This window comes from Quercus lobata, chromosome 9, assembly GCF_001633185.2.
Source record: "Quercus lobata isolate SW786 chromosome 9, ValleyOak3.0 Primary Assembly, whole genome shotgun sequence".
NCBI lineage: Eukaryota > Viridiplantae > Streptophyta > Magnoliopsida > Fagales > Fagaceae > Quercus > Quercus lobata.
Genome location: NC_044912.1, coordinates 9,367,049 through 9,384,942, shown reverse-complemented (window position 1 = coordinate 9,384,942; position 17,894 = coordinate 9,367,049). Strand labels below are relative to the sequence as shown.

The window sequence follows — 17,894 nt, the reverse complement described above, 5'->3', positions numbered from 1 at the left end:
CATGTAAGTGCTCTCCTTGTAATTTTGTGATCAAGTTTATTTAAGTTTGGTTCAAGTATTTAGTTGTTAGTTGTGTTCGATCTTAATTATGTTTGCTTCAAATCAATTTCGTGTTAGCATGATAACCTAGGCTTTGAACTAATCAATTTACTTCGAATTAGCTTACTTAGGCGCAGTTTAGTTTGAATTAGTTTATTTTGAACCACTTCATTTCTAATCAATGGCACTAGAGATAATTAATTTAGATTTAGATCTCAATATATTTAATTATTTAGTAGCTTTCATTGTTGTATTTTTCATTGTAACTTGCATTTTGACGTAAAGTCCTCTAAAGTGATGGGCTTTTGAACCCCTTCCCAAATCCACAAAAGTGAGATTCTACTTTAAACCATCACTTAAAATTGCTTACATTTGACATAAAGGGAGACCCTATTTAGTAAAATCTGGGTTCTACTTAAACAACAAGAAATGTCAAAACCAAACTCCCAAGTAATCATGACTCACGAGCCGAAACTAATTACATAATGTAAAAATATGATATTAGGGATATTGCAAATTTTATTACATACAATTTACAAATTGATGCGTCACCCATCACAAAAAAATAAAATAAAAATATTTATATATTAAGTCATTGAAATCTATCAATCATATTCATTGTTACATTAATTTGTAAGTTTTAGACTAGGGTTTCAACTCATAAGTGAAAACACATGGAAAAAATAAAATTTATTATAACTTTAAAATTTTCCATTTAAAAAATAGAGTCTCTTAATCCAAGCATTTTAGTTTGTAAGATAATACTATTCACTTGTTGAAAGTTTAAACTGAAAACAGGAGACAGGAGGAAAAACTTTCCTCAATGATTGCATCCATAAACATCAACCATGGTCCATAAGTGAAAACACAAGGAAAAAATAAAATTTATTATAACTTTAAAATTTTCCATTTAAAAATTAGAGTCTCTTAATCCAAGCATTTTAGTTTGTAAGACAATACTATTCACTTGTTGAAAGTTTAAACTGAAAACAGGAGACAGGAGGAAAAACTTTCCTCAATGATTGCATCCATAAACATCATCCATGGTCCATAAGTGAAAACACAAGGAAAAAATAAAATTTATTATAACTTTAAAATTTTCCATTTAAAAATTAGAGTCTCTTAATCCAAGCATTTTAGTTTGTAAGATAATACTATTCACTTGTTGAAAGTTTAAACTGAAAACAGGAGACAGGAGGAAAAACTTTCCTCAATGATTGCATCCATAAACATCAACCATGGTCCATGGCAGTCAGCACCACCCATTAGTCTTTTAATACTAATTTGCAACCTTATCCTTGTTTGAGTCTGATAATAGTTATTCTTTTACATTTCTTTTTTTCTTTTTTTCTTTTTTCTTTTTTAATTTCAACTTAGTACAATAGGATTATTAATCTCTAGTACATAGTTTTTCTTAGTCCACGTTATTGGGTCTTTTAATACTAATTAGCATAGTTTTTCTTAGTCCACGTTATTGGGTCTTTTAATACTAATTAGCAACTTTATCCTCGTTTGAGTCTTATATTTACTCTTTTACATTTCTCTTTTAAAAAAAAAATTTCAACTTGCTACAATAGGATTATTAATTTCCGGCATTTTTTCTTGGTCCATGTTATTGGGTCCCTGTATTTTCACTTGCAAAGTTGCAAGTTGAAACCCCAGTCTAGCATTTGGTAAGCCAGAATACTAAGATAGCACAGTCCTATTTTTTTTTTTTTTTTTCTTTTTTTTAAGGAAAAGGACAAACTTTTATTAAGAAAAAGTGATGGCACGATCTAAGTGGGGGCATATTAACATCCAATATTTCAAAACGAGTAATCTCAGGGAGCTAATATTTTCCACAGTTTCTTAAAATTGTAAATTATGATTAAGAAAGAGAAACTTTTATTAAGAAAAAGTAATGGCACAATCTAAGTGGGGGCATATTAACATTCAAGATTGCAAAACGAGTAATCTCAGGGAGTTAATATTATTTACAGTTTCTTAAAATTGGATTTTTTTTTTTTTTTTAATTTTTTTATGAACAAAAAAATGGGTAGGGGCGACCAACATAGCAATCTTATTTGGGCGTGACCATAATAACACCTTACCCGCTGGGTCTGAAGCCTTGCTGGGATGCAGGGAGACCATAGCAGGTCATAACTTTCCAACTTCATGCGGGACACTAGTGAACCTTAAGCTGCTGAAAGAGGTAATCCAAGTGAGTTTATGTTTGGACTTGAACCTTGGACCTCACACTTAGTGCATCTTGTGCATCACCCAAGACCACTAGACCACACTCTCCTCGGTGGTTCTTAAAATTATAAATTGTAATTAAAGCAACATTACTTTTACATTTTTTTTTCCTCACGAACTTTCATATGGTTATCACTTATTTATATATCATTATTATTATATACCAATTAAAATAAAATAAAAAATTATTCCAAACTTATTTTTTTAAAAAAAGATAAAGTCCAATTTCACCGTTCATTATGTTCACCTTTTCAGTTTTCAGGCCACTTTGCATGAACTTTTTTACATTTTTTTTACTTAATTTACTAATTTTACTTTATGTTCCTATTTAACACGGAAGTTTTCATAGGATCCTAAAGAATTCGAATTTGCTTTTTCTGTGATTATGTTGTAGACCAGCATAAAAGGGTTTTCCACTTTGCCTTCCACATTAAGGTAGGTAACCACCTTTTCATGGACATCCCTTTCTTTGTAATTAAGTTCACTTATATTGTGAAACTTTCCATAGATTTCCTTTAATCAAAAGACAAGTTGCTATAGGAAATCACTTTTGGAAACAAAAGGGAGCGACCTCCCCCAAAAAAGAACAACAAAAGAAGTAGAATAAAAGGAGAGCAGAAAGGCAAAGAGGTTTAAATAATGAGTTGTAAAGAATCAAATGCATGTCATCCTCTAATAAGGCAACCATAATGACATTCTTTTTGTGCTTGTGGTTTGAATTTCACCTCTTAACTTCTCTTTTCTTATTCCACATTTTGTATTTCACTCTGTCTTACCAATTATGATATGTCATGTATTCCTAGTATATTATCTATCTATTAAGTGAAAAAAAAAACAAAAAAAAAACAAAAAAAAAACAAAAAAAGACAAAAATGTAAACCTAATGTTCACGCATAGTGGCCAGTGGGTGATGAAAGCTAATATTAAAAAAAAAAAATAATATATATATATATATATGGTTATTGATTATAAAATAATTGAATCTTGTAAAAAATTCAACTTCAATACTCAAATGGTCAAATAAAAATGATTTTTTAAAATTATAAACATAAAATACAATTTGTACTACTTTTTTTTTTTTTTTTAAAGAAAATTTATTGAAATTTATACTCAACCAATGTTACTTCTCTTACAGCACCTTGACATATTAGCTCCCTTCAAAAGAGGGTAATTCAATAATGCCCTACTTTCTTCTGTTGGCAATGTATAACTAATGAGTACAATATGATGGTTGTCATCATCGTTTGAGACCCACATGTCAGTATGACATGGGTTTTATGAGACGGTTGCATATAAGATTTTTTTTTCCTCACCACTCCCTCTTGGGGCTTAAATTGAGGCACCACTTTTTTGCACTTAATTAATACATGAAGAAGTACCATTCGGCTCATCTCACTTAGTGGTCCAATATATCAATAATGACTTCCCTAACACATTTGCGATATACTGGACCACCATCTTCAAACTTCATCACAAGAAAATAAAAAATGTCTCTAGTTAGGCAGGTAGGGTGGGTATGCGAATTAATGCTTCTGGGTTAGCTAACGGTTTGGATTTTTTTTCTTTTTCTTTTTAAGTCTCTATGCTATGGGAAATAATAACCCATATGCCATTATTGATCTCTACCCAAATTAAGTGAAGCAAACTACACCACCTATTCCAATCACTGACTGTCTGACAGTTGAAGAAATACCAACAATATCACCTCTATATTACCATATATCCAGTAGTAAATTGGGTTGTTGCCATCTTAGAATAATTCTCAACCTCCTCACTTATAGTTTTTTTTAGATAGATAGTGGGGAAGTCCAAGCTAAGCTCAGGCTTAAGATCAAACTAATCCATCATTATATTCAGAATCGAAAAAGGGTTTAGGGTTATAAACAAAAGTTGGAACAATTTCGATTCAGCATTTTATTGTTTTACAAGGAACACATGCACTAACAAAAAATAAAATATTATATTCTTATACGTATATGAAACTTGACAAACAGCTCGTCACAATTAATCCAAAAACTTTTATTAACACTTGGTTTCACCACAATCATCTTATTAGTTTCTCCATTTTCCAAGTGATTCACTTATTTTTACATTGTCATTATAAGCGTGCGTTTGGATTGGGCGTTTTGTCCAATCCGTGCGTCTGCATTTTTTTAGTGGTCTCATAAGTATTGTTTACGGACCCACAAAAGTTAGCAAAACACAGATTTCTAGGCATTTTTGGGTCTTACAGAACTATTCATACATTTAAAAATTATTTTGTTACAGTATTTTCAATAATAAGTTTTTAATTTTTAACAAATAAACGATATCCAAACACACCTTAAATTATCAATTACATGTGAATCTCCGTAGTGTAATTACTATTTTCAATTGAAATTTGATTGAATCAAAGGGTGGGTCTATTTTGCATGCTAGGAATTTTATGAATGCATTGATATTACTGCATTAATTAGCTGTCTCTTCCTTGTCAAGTTCTTTTTTATTTTTATTTTTAAAATAATGTTATATTTACAAATTATTATACAACATTTTTATAAAATATTAATGTGACCAACCTATTATTGGTTCTCATTTAAATTCACCATTGATATCACTTTTTTACTTATTAATAATTACTCACCACATCAACAGTTTATAAAAAAAAATTATAAAATAATTTGTATCTTTATTATTATTTATTTATTTTGTTAATTTCATTTTCTTTCTGACTACTCTGGCTAAATTTCGTACGAAAAGGAATACAATTGCATTTGTCAGCTTTCAATATTCCTGTTAAATAGTACGACATATACGGGCGACAATTAATATGAGAAACTAACAGAAGTCACTACGTACACTGCTTTGCAGTTTGCACTACGATTACGTACAAATGTGCAGTTATCAAAGTGGGGACCTGGGCCTTTGGCTTCCCAGAAAAGAAATTAAAAAAAGGCCAGGGTTTGTTCAGCAAACACAAAACAAAGAGGGTTAATGTACTTTGGGCAAATCATTTTATTTTGATTCATGCGGAATTTGAGTACAAAAATAAGATCTTGTATAGGACAAACAGAGATATATTTTCAAATAGCAATGGTTTTTGTATTATTTAGAATTTGTTTGACATTAGTTTCAGCTTTTAGTTTTTAATATTTATGTACATCTTTTTAAATTCTTAATTTTTCATGTTTTTTCATGTTTTTCAAAACTTTTTCAAAGTACAAATATATGTATAAATATACATACAAATGCTGTAGGGGTCGTCAGAAGCCTAGGAGGTCTATTAATCCCTTAGTCCCTGCCGATACTCTTGGTCATGACTAGACCAAGGAGGCTGACAATCTAGTGTGTTAGACAAATTTTTAGGTGGTGAAAAAATTCCTTATCATATAGGTAATATAAGTATAAAGCTCTTAAATAGAGACAAGTGGCTTCACATCACTAGGAACTAAATCATGATAATTACTTTAAGCCATAGAGAACAGCTCGTGTGATTATGTTTAAACGAAAACATATGAGAAATACGTGAGTAATGAAAATTGTGCCTCACAAGAGGCCATTCCAATAAAAGGAACATGTGACAAGAATGTGACCAACAACAATTACTTCAAGACAATTATTGGAGGGGTTGTCAAAAGAATAGGAGGTCTATCGATCCCTTAGTCCCTGACAATACTCTTGGTCATGACTAGACCAAGGAGGCTAACAATCTAGTGTGTTAGACAAATTTTTAGGTGGTGAAAAAATTCCTTATCATATAGGAAGTATAAGTATAAAGCTCTTAAAGAGAGACAAGTGGCTTAACATCACTAGGAACTAAATCATAATAATTACTTTAAGCCATAGAGAACAGCTCATGTGATTGTGTTTAAATGAAAACATATGAGAAATACGTGAGTTGTGCCTCATGAGAGGCCATTCCAATAAAAGGAACATGTGACAAGAATGTGACCAACAACAGTAATTACTTCAAGACAATTATTGGAGGGGTCGTCAAAAGAACAGGAGGTCTATCAATCCCTTAGTCCCTGACAATACTCTTGGTCAAGACTAGACCATGGAGGCTGACAATCTAGTGTGTTAGACAAACTTTTAGGTGGTGAAAAAATTCATTATCATATAGGTAGTATAAGTATAAAGTTCTTAAAAAGAGACAAGCGGCTTCACATCACTGGGAACTAAATCATGACAATTACTTTAAGCCGTAGAGAACAACTCGTGTGATTGTATTTAAATGAAAACATATGAGAAATACGTGAGTAATGAAAATTGTGTCTCGCAAGAAGCCATTCCGATAAAAGGAACATGTGACAAGAATGTGACCAACAATAATTACTTCAAGACAATTATTGGAGGATTCTTAGACATAATTTATGGGAAGAAGAGCAATTACAATGTGACACATGGCAAGGGAATAAGATTAATTGTCAAAGTTTCATGTATAAATAGAGATACACATTTTCATACAAAACATGCACAATCATATATACAAACCAAAGACATTGACTCTCTCTTGTTCCCGAAATTTGAAATTATCACTTTATGCTTGTAAGTATGTTGATTTTCTCTCGTATGAACAGGGCTCTTTGTTACTTTAAGCATTATAATCTATTATTGTTATTATTATTAAAGTATCTTTTAATTTCTTTGTTCTCATTTTTAATTTGTGCATTTCATAAAGAAATCCTATTAAGTTAGGCTATACCGAATTCATTCTTCTTTGAGTGAAGTGAGTTTCCCATCTCGAGCGGTGTTTAATTACTTGGAGCGGACTGGGAATTGGTTTGTGCTCAAACATAAGTAACAAAATTTTGATTTTTGAGATCAAGCAATAGAAGAAAATGAAACTGAGAGTGACCTTGACAAAAAATTGCTTTCCAAATTCAACCTCACCAATTATATTATACTCTAATGTCTAATCCGTCCTAAACTCTATAAGATTTTAAAAATTAAATTTACCCAAACATATTATATTAAAATTTTATAAAAACCCAATCAAAACTCGTTCGTTCATCTTAACTTTGGGTTAATATAAAACATTAAACTAAATTCAAGCATCAATAAAATTGTAAATCTTCTTTAGAATTTGAGAGATAAAGTGATATACATATTGTACTCTGTTATAAATAGTTAATAAATAAATAAAAAAGGTTGGAAAATTAAAGCGAGCACATGAGTGTTATAGTTTGCGTTTGAGTTTCTGAATACTGCTACAGATATATGCAAGCAAGAGAAGAGGATGGCACGACCGGTAGGGGTGGTTGTTACTTATTAATGACACAAATCATACTTCCCTTTCCCTTTAGTAAAATTTTGTAATTAATTGTACACTTATAAATTTCTTATACTAATAAAACCATTTTGACATCAAAAATAAAAATAAAACACCATTTGTGATTGTCATCTCCTGATTTATTGGAATTGCAGCACCCAGATTCTGTAATTGTAATTCCATGAATTATGGAAAATTAGATAAAAAATTCTATAAGGTTGCGTTTGAAAATTTGGATTTTGATTTGGTTTCTATATCAATAATTTGAATTCCATAACTTTAAATCTATTGATTTTAGATATAATTTCAAATCCAAAAATTTTAGAGGTTTAAAATTCTTGGTGGATTTTTCAAATCCAAATCCTTGATCTATCTTAAAGCATGCAAATAAGGTATTTTGATTTTAAACATTCAAATTCAAATCCACATATCCAAATCCTACCATTCAAACGCACTATAAATACAAGAATAATTCTACCAATACAACTTTCTTTTACAAATTTTTATTTATTTATTTCAGTTTCAACCTATTGTGTTCAGCAGTCTGCTTTTAATAATTATTCTTTATCATTAGACCAAGACACTAATTGATTTTGGGTATAGACGGAAATCGAACTATATATCTCCCATTAGAATATAAAGCACTTTACTAATATTAATTGAGTTAATTAGAACCCACAACATATTAAAATATCAGTTGGTAATATAACTCGTTGAAGTAATAATTTGTGGTTGACTGAGAATAGAAATAGAAATAGAGGGGTCCATATATGAAAAAAGAAAACGGAGAAACAATAACAACTTTCTTTGTCCGTTCTGTTGTCAGGCATAATAATACATTAAATCATTAATACAGTAGTCCTCATACATTCAATGATGCAATTTTCTCAACAACAAAGAGAGGCCACGATAACTAAGATGAGGGTGCCCTCGTTATAGCACAACTCTCATAAAACAATTCCATTTTTTTTATTTTTTGTAGAAAGACTTCTTTTCTCTTTAAGTCAACATCCACGTCCGGAAAGGTACAATTATACAGTCCCTAACTTCGTGTAATCTCTCTTCTCAAAAAAAAAAAAAAAAAAAAACTTTGTGTAATCTCCCGTTATAGAATACTTTGTGAGCGTTTGGTTTTAGCTGAAACCAACGTTCACGTTTTTATTTTCACGTTTCCGTCTTTTTTTTTTTTTTTTCAACGCATGAATAGTAAATTTATTGTGTAGAGACAAAAATTACTGTTTGTACATTGTAGCAGTACTGTTCACGTATTGTAGCAGTACTGTTCACGCATTAAAAATATTAAAAATGGGTCCCACGACACTTTTCACACATTTAAAAATTATTTTGCTACCAGTATTTTCAGTTTTCAGTTTCATGAACAATAAGTTCAATCCAAACAGACCCTTTATATGTAATACAGTCCACTAATAACAGAAAAAAGCACATACTTCATAAAAAATAAAAAAATAAAGTACTTACAAAATCCAACAAGACTATTCAGCAAAAAAAAAAAAAAATCCAACAAGACTAAAAAAATGTCACTTAGCTTAATAGTTAAGAGAATCACACACGCCCACTCACTTTTCCAAGAACAAATCCTCACTTATTCTCGCAAAACATCCATTCCCCTTATGAATTTATAATTGGAGCATATAATATAAAAATGGAACATAAGAATCTGTAACCTACACTGTTCTAAAATTAAAGTAGTATGACTTTAGGTTTTAAAACTTCTCATTAGAATATGATCATATCTATTGCTAGTTCGCTTATGAGCCATTCCTTTTCTTATATTAAGAGAAAGGATAATATTATAGGCCATGGTTTAACCAAGAAAGCTAAGTTGTCTTTTTCTATTCTAGTCAAAAAAATATTAAATACTCTAGGAATACCATAAATGTGTACTCCTTCCTCTCACATAAATTGTGAGTTTCACCATAAATTTAATTAATGGGATCTACAATTATGTAAGAAGGAGTACGCATTTATGTGATATTTGGTATGAGGGAATCCACATTACTCCTGGCATCTAGATTCCTAGGAATGTGATTCCTTGTAATTTGAATGCTTAGGAATGTAGTTATTCCTATGTTTGGTTTTATTGGGAATCTTTTAAAATTCCTAGGAATGTGATTCCCTGTAATTTGAATGCTTAGGAATGTAGCTATTCCTATGTTTGGTTTCATTGGAAATCTTTTAAGATTCCTAGGAATGTGAGATGATAATATTTGGTTTATTCCCAGAAATCTTAAATGAATTATTTATTTTTCCCATTCTATCCTTATATTTGAAAGTGAACCACTAAGTCCTTTAAAAAAATCTTCCTCTAAATAAATAATGAAAAACAAAATATAAACTATTAATAATTTGTTGATCAACACAAACACTACAGCAAAAGTGAATACCTGAAATAATGGAGTGTCTCATTCAAACTTTTTTTTTCCACACATGAAACCTAAATAGAACATTGTTAAAGAATATATCAACAGAGTTGTTTATCTTATTTATATTATTTTGGTGGGAAAAGATATTAATGATTTGTTTTATATTTTATCTTAATTGCTTAAATAATAAGGAAAAATTGTTAAAATTTTCAATTTATAAAAAATATAATTTTCCTTTAAACTTGGGAATCTGGATATTCATCTGTCTTAAAGGGAATCAACATTCCTACTTAGAGGGATTTAAAGGGAAAATTCAGATTCCCCTGACATCTGATTCTCTGGCGTGATTTGCAATCAAACATGAGAATCTTTAAATATTCCTGAGAATCTTAAAACATTACCCCGTACCAAACGCCACATTATAATACTTTAAAAGTACTCAATAATTACCCGTTCTAATCTCAATGAAGAATGTTTCTATTTCCTCACTTGTTATTTCAAAACTGCACTGAATGCATACGCAAACACAATGATCATAAATACTTAATTAATACTAAAAACATATATAATTCCATATGCAAACACAATCATTCTATTTTCTAGTGTTACCAGTTAGAACTTTCCATGCTATTACCATCAACATCTACGTGTCCTCTCAGTGGGCACCCCTAGAAGTAGCTGACAGCTCATGCCCTATTCGACATGGACTTCACAACAACCAATTTTACTCCTCTTTTTCCAATCTCTCTTCCTCTCATAGTATATATATATATATACTCGTCAACACACTCATAACTCACACTCATATTTCTTCAGCTAAAAATATAAAAAAAGACTCACACTCATATACTTCACAGTAAATCACCGCCAAAACAAAAACAAAAAAAACCATGGGTTTCGAAAGGCTCGGAGTCGGGTCGGACCCGGGAGGCTCGTCGCGGCATTACCTAAACCAACCAGAAGACGCGGCGGCAACCGCCAATCTCCGCGGCGGAGGAAGAAAGAAGAAGATTATCCTCCTCTCCTTATTAGCAGTCACTCTGATCATCGCCTCCGCCGTGTCCGCCACGCTGCTCCTACTCAGAAACGGGTCGGGTTCGATCGGGTCCCCGGTTCACAAACCGACCCGAGCGATTTCGCAGGCTTGCAGCAAGACCCTGTACCCGGCTCTGTGCGTGAACTCGCTGATGGAGTTTCCGGGTTCGCTCACCGCGTCGGAGAAGGACCTGGTCCACATTTCGTTCAACATGACGCTGCAGCACTTCAGCAAGGCGCTCTACGTCGCCTCCGAGATCAGCTACGTCCAAATGGACACGCGCGTACGCGCCGCCTACGACGACTGCATCGAGCTCCTCGACGACTCCATCGACGCGCTCTCACGCGCCCTCTTATCGGTATCTCCGTCCCCTTCTCCCTCCTCCTCCGCCCCCGCCTCCACCCAGGACGTGCTGACGTGGCTCAGCGCAGCGCTGACGAACCAGGACACGTGTACGGACGGGTTCTCGGACCAAACCGGGTCGGTCAAGAACCAGGTTTCGGACAGGCTGAAGGACTTATCGGAGCTGGTCAGCAACTGCCTGGCGATATTTTCAGCGAGCGAGAGTGACGAGTTCGGCGGAGTTCCGATACAGAACAGGCGAAGATTGTTGGGATTCGAATCCGATATTTCGGGTGAGAATGCCGATGGCTTGCCGAGATGGCTGAGCCGAAAAGAGAGAGAATTGTTGAGTTTACCGGCAGCGACGATACAGGCCGATATTGTTGTGTCGAAGAATGGGGATGGTACGTACAAGACAATAGCCGAGGCGATTAAACATGCGCCTGAGAATAGTAATCGGCGAACAATTATTTACGTGAAGGCAGGAAGGTAATTTCACTTCAATAGTAATTATTATTTTTAATTATTATTATTATTATTATTACTACTTTTTAGTGGAAGAACAAGCAAAAAGGCAAACCTATATATTTTTTTTCTCTGACAACTTTTCAAGTCTTTTATTTAGTTTGGTAACTTTTTTTATTATTATTTTAAGGGTTGGTGGTTTCACTGTTAGTCTGTGGAAGAAAAAAAAAAAAAAAAAACTTAAGCTTTTTTGACTTTCGTTTTGGTCAGTGATTGGTTCATTGACTTCACATCAATAATCATTCAGACTTTAGTCATGTGGATGTACATTAGGTATTGAGGGTGTTGAGGGTGTTGTACATTAGATTCAATACAAACACGACATGTGTTTTAAAGTGATAATGTGTTAGTCTCATATCATGTCGAGTACTGTTTTGAACGAAAGTATTATAATTTAAATTTTGAGATATTGTCTAAATTTGATATTAAAGAAAATTTTGTTTTTAGTATTAAAGGAAATGATTTTTTTTTTTTTTTTACTAATAATTTCATAACTTTTTGAGGCAACTTTTTTTGTGAAACTTGAATGTTTCTCTCTCTCTCTCTCTTTAAATTTAGCAAAAAAGGGAATTAAAAAGTGTTTTTGTAATGTTTTGTTTTGTTTTGTTTTTGGTTTAGGTATGAAGAGAATAACTTGAAGGTGGGAAGGAAGAAGAAGAACTTGATGTTTATAGGAGATGGGAGGGGCATAACGGTCATTTCGGGTTCTAAAAATGTTGGCCAAAAGATAACGACATTTCACACGGCATCATTCGGTAAATTCAAATTTTAATCTTTGAACCTTGTTTGGTAGTTTAATTTTCACTTGGTTGTCCACTCATAATATATTTTGGCTTTTTCACTAAAAACTCTATGGGCCAGACATAACCCATGCACGATGTGTCGATGTCCATGTTGCACGTGGTTTGTTTGTCATGCTTACACTTTCATGCCCTACTAGATTCCTATATATTATCCAAATGGTACCATTTTAGACCAAATTACCCTCCAAATTAATATCCACTTCAATTTTTTCCTTTTTTCTTTTTAGGTTCTCAAAAAAAAAAAAAAACTTTTATTTTTTATTTTTTATCATAATTAGTGTCACTGTTATTTTTACCATTAGTTTGTTTTTGAGGAATGTCCATGTATACCAAATGAAGGTTAGAAACAAAGAAAAGAAAAAAAGAAAAGGGTTTGGGTGAATCAAAATGTCACGTAGAATTGTTTTTGAAACTTGTAACCTGTCAAATGTCAATATCACAAATGTCGGTGACTGTTTATACTTTATACCTCTACTTTCAGTCAGTGCACTGAGCATGAAAGCTACGGTTCTGAAATGAATCTTCATTCTTTAGGATTTTATATGAATTAAAGAAATATTTTTGAAAGTATTTTATAAAAAAAAAAAAACTAATCTAATTTTATTTTTATAGTTTTTAATATTCTTAACAGGATCTTTAATTTATTTTTATTTTAACCAAAATGGAATATTTTCGTTTTCAGTGCATGGCCAGACCGTAAATTAAGCAATTTATGTTTCAAACATCAAATCATGTTTAGTCTTAATCATGCTTAGTCTTAATCATGAAAATGAATGGACAACATTGTCCCTAGCTTGAACTGGTAGATAGAATTTAAAGAAAGAGAAACACTTTTTAATTGGAGGTGGGTCACGGGTACCAACATGACTTATTACGTATATTCTTGTCAGTAGATCAGCCGAACTTACTAGCCAATCATACTATGCTACCCAACCATTCCATTTTCTACTTTGAAATAGAAAAAAGTTTAAGACTAGGAAATTTTTCAAGGCTTATTTACTACAATTTTGAGGCGGCAAAGTATGATAAAATAAAATTTATGAATTCATATAAAAATGATAGACAGGATTAAAATTACTCTTGAAATATTGTATCTTTACAATATAGTATCAATCGTATTTATTGTTGTGTATTTTCAACTCCTATCTTTTCAGCGGCAACGGGAGCTGGTTTTATCGCACGAGACATGACGTTTGAGAATTCAGCTGGACCAGGCAAGCACCAAGCCGTGGCACTCCGAGTTGGTGCAGACCACAGCGTGGTCTATCGGTGCAACATCATTGGCTACCAAGACACACTCTATGTGCACTCCAATCGTCAATTCTTTCGAGAATGCGACGTCTACGGCACCGTAGATTTCATATTTGGCAATGCAGCCGTGGTATTCCAAAACTGCAGCCTCTATGCTCGCAAGCCAATGCCCTCACAGAAGAACACAATCACTGCCCAAAATCGAAAAGACCCAAATCAAAACACAGGCATTTCGATCCACAGATGCCGAATCCTCCCCGACTCGGATCTCAGACCATCCATAGGTAGCTTCCCAACATATCTAGGTCGTCCGTGGAAGATGTACTCTAGGGTTGTGTACATGTTATCCTACATTGATAATCATGTACACCCACGAGGCTGGCTAGAGTGGAATGCAACATCGTCTGTGAACTCACTCTATTATGGTGAATACATGAATTTTGGTCCAGGTGCAGCTGTAGGGCAACGTGTTAAATGGCCAGGGTACAGAGTTATTACATCGACGGTGGAGGCTAGCAGGTTCACTGTGGCACAGTTTATTTATGGTTCATCATGGTTACCATCTACTGGAGTAGCATTTGTTGCTGGGCTTTCAGAGTAATTAATTTACAGTTTAACTTATAGTTGATAAAAGTGTTGGTTTAGGTGGTATTATTTTTAATTTGCAATTGTATGAAATATATATATATATATATATATATGTATAAGTTTCTGATTTTTATTTTATTTTATTTTATATATATATTGGAATAATTATTAGAATTTTGTCATTGTTTTTCTGTCACTTCTGTTGGTTTAACTCAAAGGTGTAATAGAAGCTACAGATTATAATTATTCAATAACTTAATAGATTTTGTCTTAAACTATGAGACTTTGTTTTTTTATGTGTCGGTTAATTTTGTATTGCAACTTTGTTTTTTTTTTAGTGAGCGTGATGTGATGGTACAAGGGCAATAATGTGATTTTGTGAATTGACTTTGGTCACTTGTGTCTTGCGGGGATCCAGATCCTCTCCATTTCAAAGAGAAATGGAGAGGGTCCAGTACACGGACAGGATCATCTTTGCATTATATCAAGGGCCAAAAACGTGCCACATCATAACTTAACCCACTTAACCCAAACCACATTTAACTACACTTAAACTAAAGCTGTTAAACTCAACCGGACAAACCATAGTTCTCTCTCACCAAACCCATCTGAACTTTTCAAATTCAAACTCTCTCTCTCACTCTCTTCTCCAAGGTTCTCTCTCGCCCCGCCGTCACGGTGCCCCGACTTTCTCATTCTCATTCATCCATTCATTCATTTTCTCATATTTAGTCTTTTCTGAGTCATCGTTTTCTCTCTTCTCTGAGAATTAGGGTTTTCGATTACTCGAACCTCGAACACACACAAAAAATTCATCTTCGTTTATCTTCGGTAAGCTCCATCACTACCAATCTTCGTTAGGGTTTCGCTTTTTATATCTTCCGCTTTGGTAATTTCTCACTGCAATTCATCTCTCAATTGCAAAGCACAAATTTTTATTTTTTTGTTCAGCTTTGATTTTGATTTTTTTTTTTTTTTTGCTTTCTTTGAAATCCGATTATGAAAGAATCAGGAAATTTTTGTTCTTTAATGTTGTTTAATTTGGTGCAAATTTTTAATGCAGGTTAATACTTATTTGGTAAATTATGTCTCTGTGTTTGTGAAAGAACCATGTACTCCTCGAGAGGGAGCAATGTGTTTGGGCAACAATCGTATGCGGCTCAATCGGCTGCGTATGGCGCTAGTGTAAGTTTCTTTTCTGTTTATCAAAGCAAAAATTTTTATCTTTAGTTGTGTTTTGAACAAGAGTTTTGTAGGTGTAATGTGGGAAACATGGAGGGATAGGAATAATTGCATATATAATGGTGTGGCGGTATTGGTTATCAAGCTGAATTTGTTGTTTTTTGAGATCATTGTTTGAGTGGTTGTGTATTATTGGAACTAGTAATACCCATTTAATTGTAGGCCTTATAGACCCTCTATATTGTTTAGATTGTATATTTTTTAGGAAAACTTTGTGTTTATATCTCCATTTCACTAATGATTATTACCGGGTTCAATTTTGATTGTGTAGAATGCTTCACTCTATACGGGCAACCATTTTGTAATTTAGAAGTTCTTGTTCGGACTATTAAAACAGAGTGCACTTTTACTTGCTATAATGATGGAATTACTAGTAAATGGTTATGAGTATATTGTACCTTTAAGATAGTTCTTTAACTGCCTCAATACTGGTATCTCTATTTCAATAGTGGTTGTTATTTTTCAAGGAAAGATTTTTTTTTTCTTTTTTGGCTGTTTGTTACTGGGTTTGATTTTGATTGTGTAGTATGCTTCACTCTATATGGGCAAATATTTTGTAATTTAGAAGTTGTTGTTCGGACTCTTAAAAAAGAGTGTACTTTTACTTGCTATAATGATGGAATTACAAGGAAATGGTTATAAGTATGCTGGGTTACTCTGCTTTCTCTTGGCAATGGTGCTCCTGATTTCTTTTCAAGCATCGTCTCGTTTATGGGTGAAGGTACATGTGATGTTGGCCTTAATACAGTATTAGGTGGTGCTTCTTTTGTAACGTGTGTTGTGGTTGGAATCATAAGCATTTCAAGTCTGCCTTTATTAGAGATGTTTGTTTTTTACTTTTGGTTCTTGTGTTTTTGCTTATTATATTGATTCAAGAGGAAATTGATCTGTGGAGTGCAATTGGTTTTTCTTCAATGTATGTTGTTTATGTGATAGCACAAGGGTGCAAATGCTTTTTAGTTTTGGAAGATCAGAGAGCACAAGGGTTTTAATTTTATAGCTATTTTCTTTAGTGGGTCATTTTTAGTTTCAAGGATTTTAGTATTTTGCTGGTACAAGTGTTGGATTGGTTGTGACCAGATTTTGCTAATACTATTTGTTGTTGTTTTTCATGATTTTGGTTGAAGAGGCAACGGAGCAGAGGCTACAGGAAAAGAGAGAAGATGCTGCTCATTTGCCTGGGGCTGTCTCTGATGATAAGTGGGATGCTACACCGCTTGATGCTTTTTTTGGTTGGCTAAATAGGTGGGGGGAAAATGGGTCATTAGGTGGGTAGGTATTAGTGGGAAAAGGCCATAATTTTGGTGTATGTTGGTAGGATTTGGCAGAATGTTTGTGTTGGTATGTATTGGCCTGAATTTGTGTTGGTATGTATTAGTGGGAAAATGCCAGAATTTTGGTGTAATTCTTTATGTAATCCAAGACTTTAGTAATGGAACATGGTCTTTTTAATTAATCTATGACTTGTATACTAATTTATTGCATTGTTGTGAATTGTTGTGAAGTGTTTGTGCCTTGTGTGCACTCAACATCAAAGCAGTTTTAATAGCACCTTAAAAGGCTTGTTTGTGATATTATTGGGAACCATAAAAAAGGAGATTAACTCCTCAACTGTATGCATACAACATAAAAATTCAAACAATGTTCCAAGTAAATGGTCTTTTAAATGGTGCTCCACTGTACCCAAACAACGTGCAGTCTAACTTGTTCTACAACCTGTAAAATGTGAACGGTTTAAATGACCTGTTTTAGACAGCAATTTGAGGCTGCAGAAACATCATGTGTGTATGCCAAGCAACAAAATGGAACCTAAACCATTAATACACTCAAAACTGAATATGCAAGTTGACTATATAATACACTCAAAAATAAAAGAAGCTTGATCCAAATAATTATAGTCTTTGGTGTGCCACAATAATTACAAAATATATTGAAATATACATTATATTCACTTATGGAAACTAGATTGCAATAAAGCAAGATGGCAACTAGATTAGGCAGAAAACAACTATGCAGAAAGTTGGTTCCGGAGTACTGAGGCCTGCTTGACATACTTATATCCCAATCTACAATAGATTTATGCAACTAGGCTGGTAAACAGGGATACCCAAAATCACATTTATAATGAGCTTCGAATGAACTTCAGTATATAAACAAATTAATAATAATTTTAAAAATCTATACTAAACAAAATAAAT

The 17,894-nt window shown here is 33.0% G+C and overlaps 1 protein-coding gene and 1 long non-coding RNA gene across 2 annotated transcripts; both read left to right on the top strand.

Annotated features, from left to right (window-relative positions):
• Positions 1-10,694: 10,694 nt before the first annotated feature.
• LOC115959431 (probable pectinesterase/pectinesterase inhibitor 34) lies at positions 10,695-14,748 on the top strand. The gene is made up of 3 exons (XM_031077815.1): positions 10,695-11,776; positions 12,431-12,567; positions 13,770-14,748. Exons 1-3 carry the CDS (start codon positions 10,800-10,802, stop codon positions 14,465-14,467), a joined length of 1,812 nt encoding a protein of 603 aa, XP_030933675.1. The 5' UTR covers positions 10,695-10,799; the 3' UTR covers positions 14,468-14,748.
• A 189-nt stretch (positions 14,749-14,937) lies between these two features.
• LOC115959430 lies at positions 14,938-17,156 on the top strand. The gene is made up of 3 exons (XR_004084867.1): positions 14,938-15,285; positions 15,518-15,639; positions 16,824-17,156. It is a non-coding gene; the product is annotated as an uncharacterized LOC115959430 (long non-coding RNA).
• Positions 17,157-17,894: the final 738 nt, after the last annotated feature.

Excerpts from the sequence above, each read along its gene's own strand:
- LOC115959431 (XM_031077815.1), top strand. The coding sequence starts at position 10,800 with ATGGGTTTCGAAAGGCTCGGAGTCGGGTCGGACCCGGGAGGCTCGTCG. Across the intron at positions 11,777-12,430 it reads ATTTACGTGAAGGCAGGAAG|GTATGAAGAGAATAACTTGA; the intron begins GTAATTTCACTT and ends TTTTTGGTTTAG. Across the intron at positions 12,568-13,769 it reads ATTTCACACGGCATCATTCG|CGGCAACGGGAGCTGGTTTT; the intron begins GTAAATTCAAAT and ends CTATCTTTTCAG.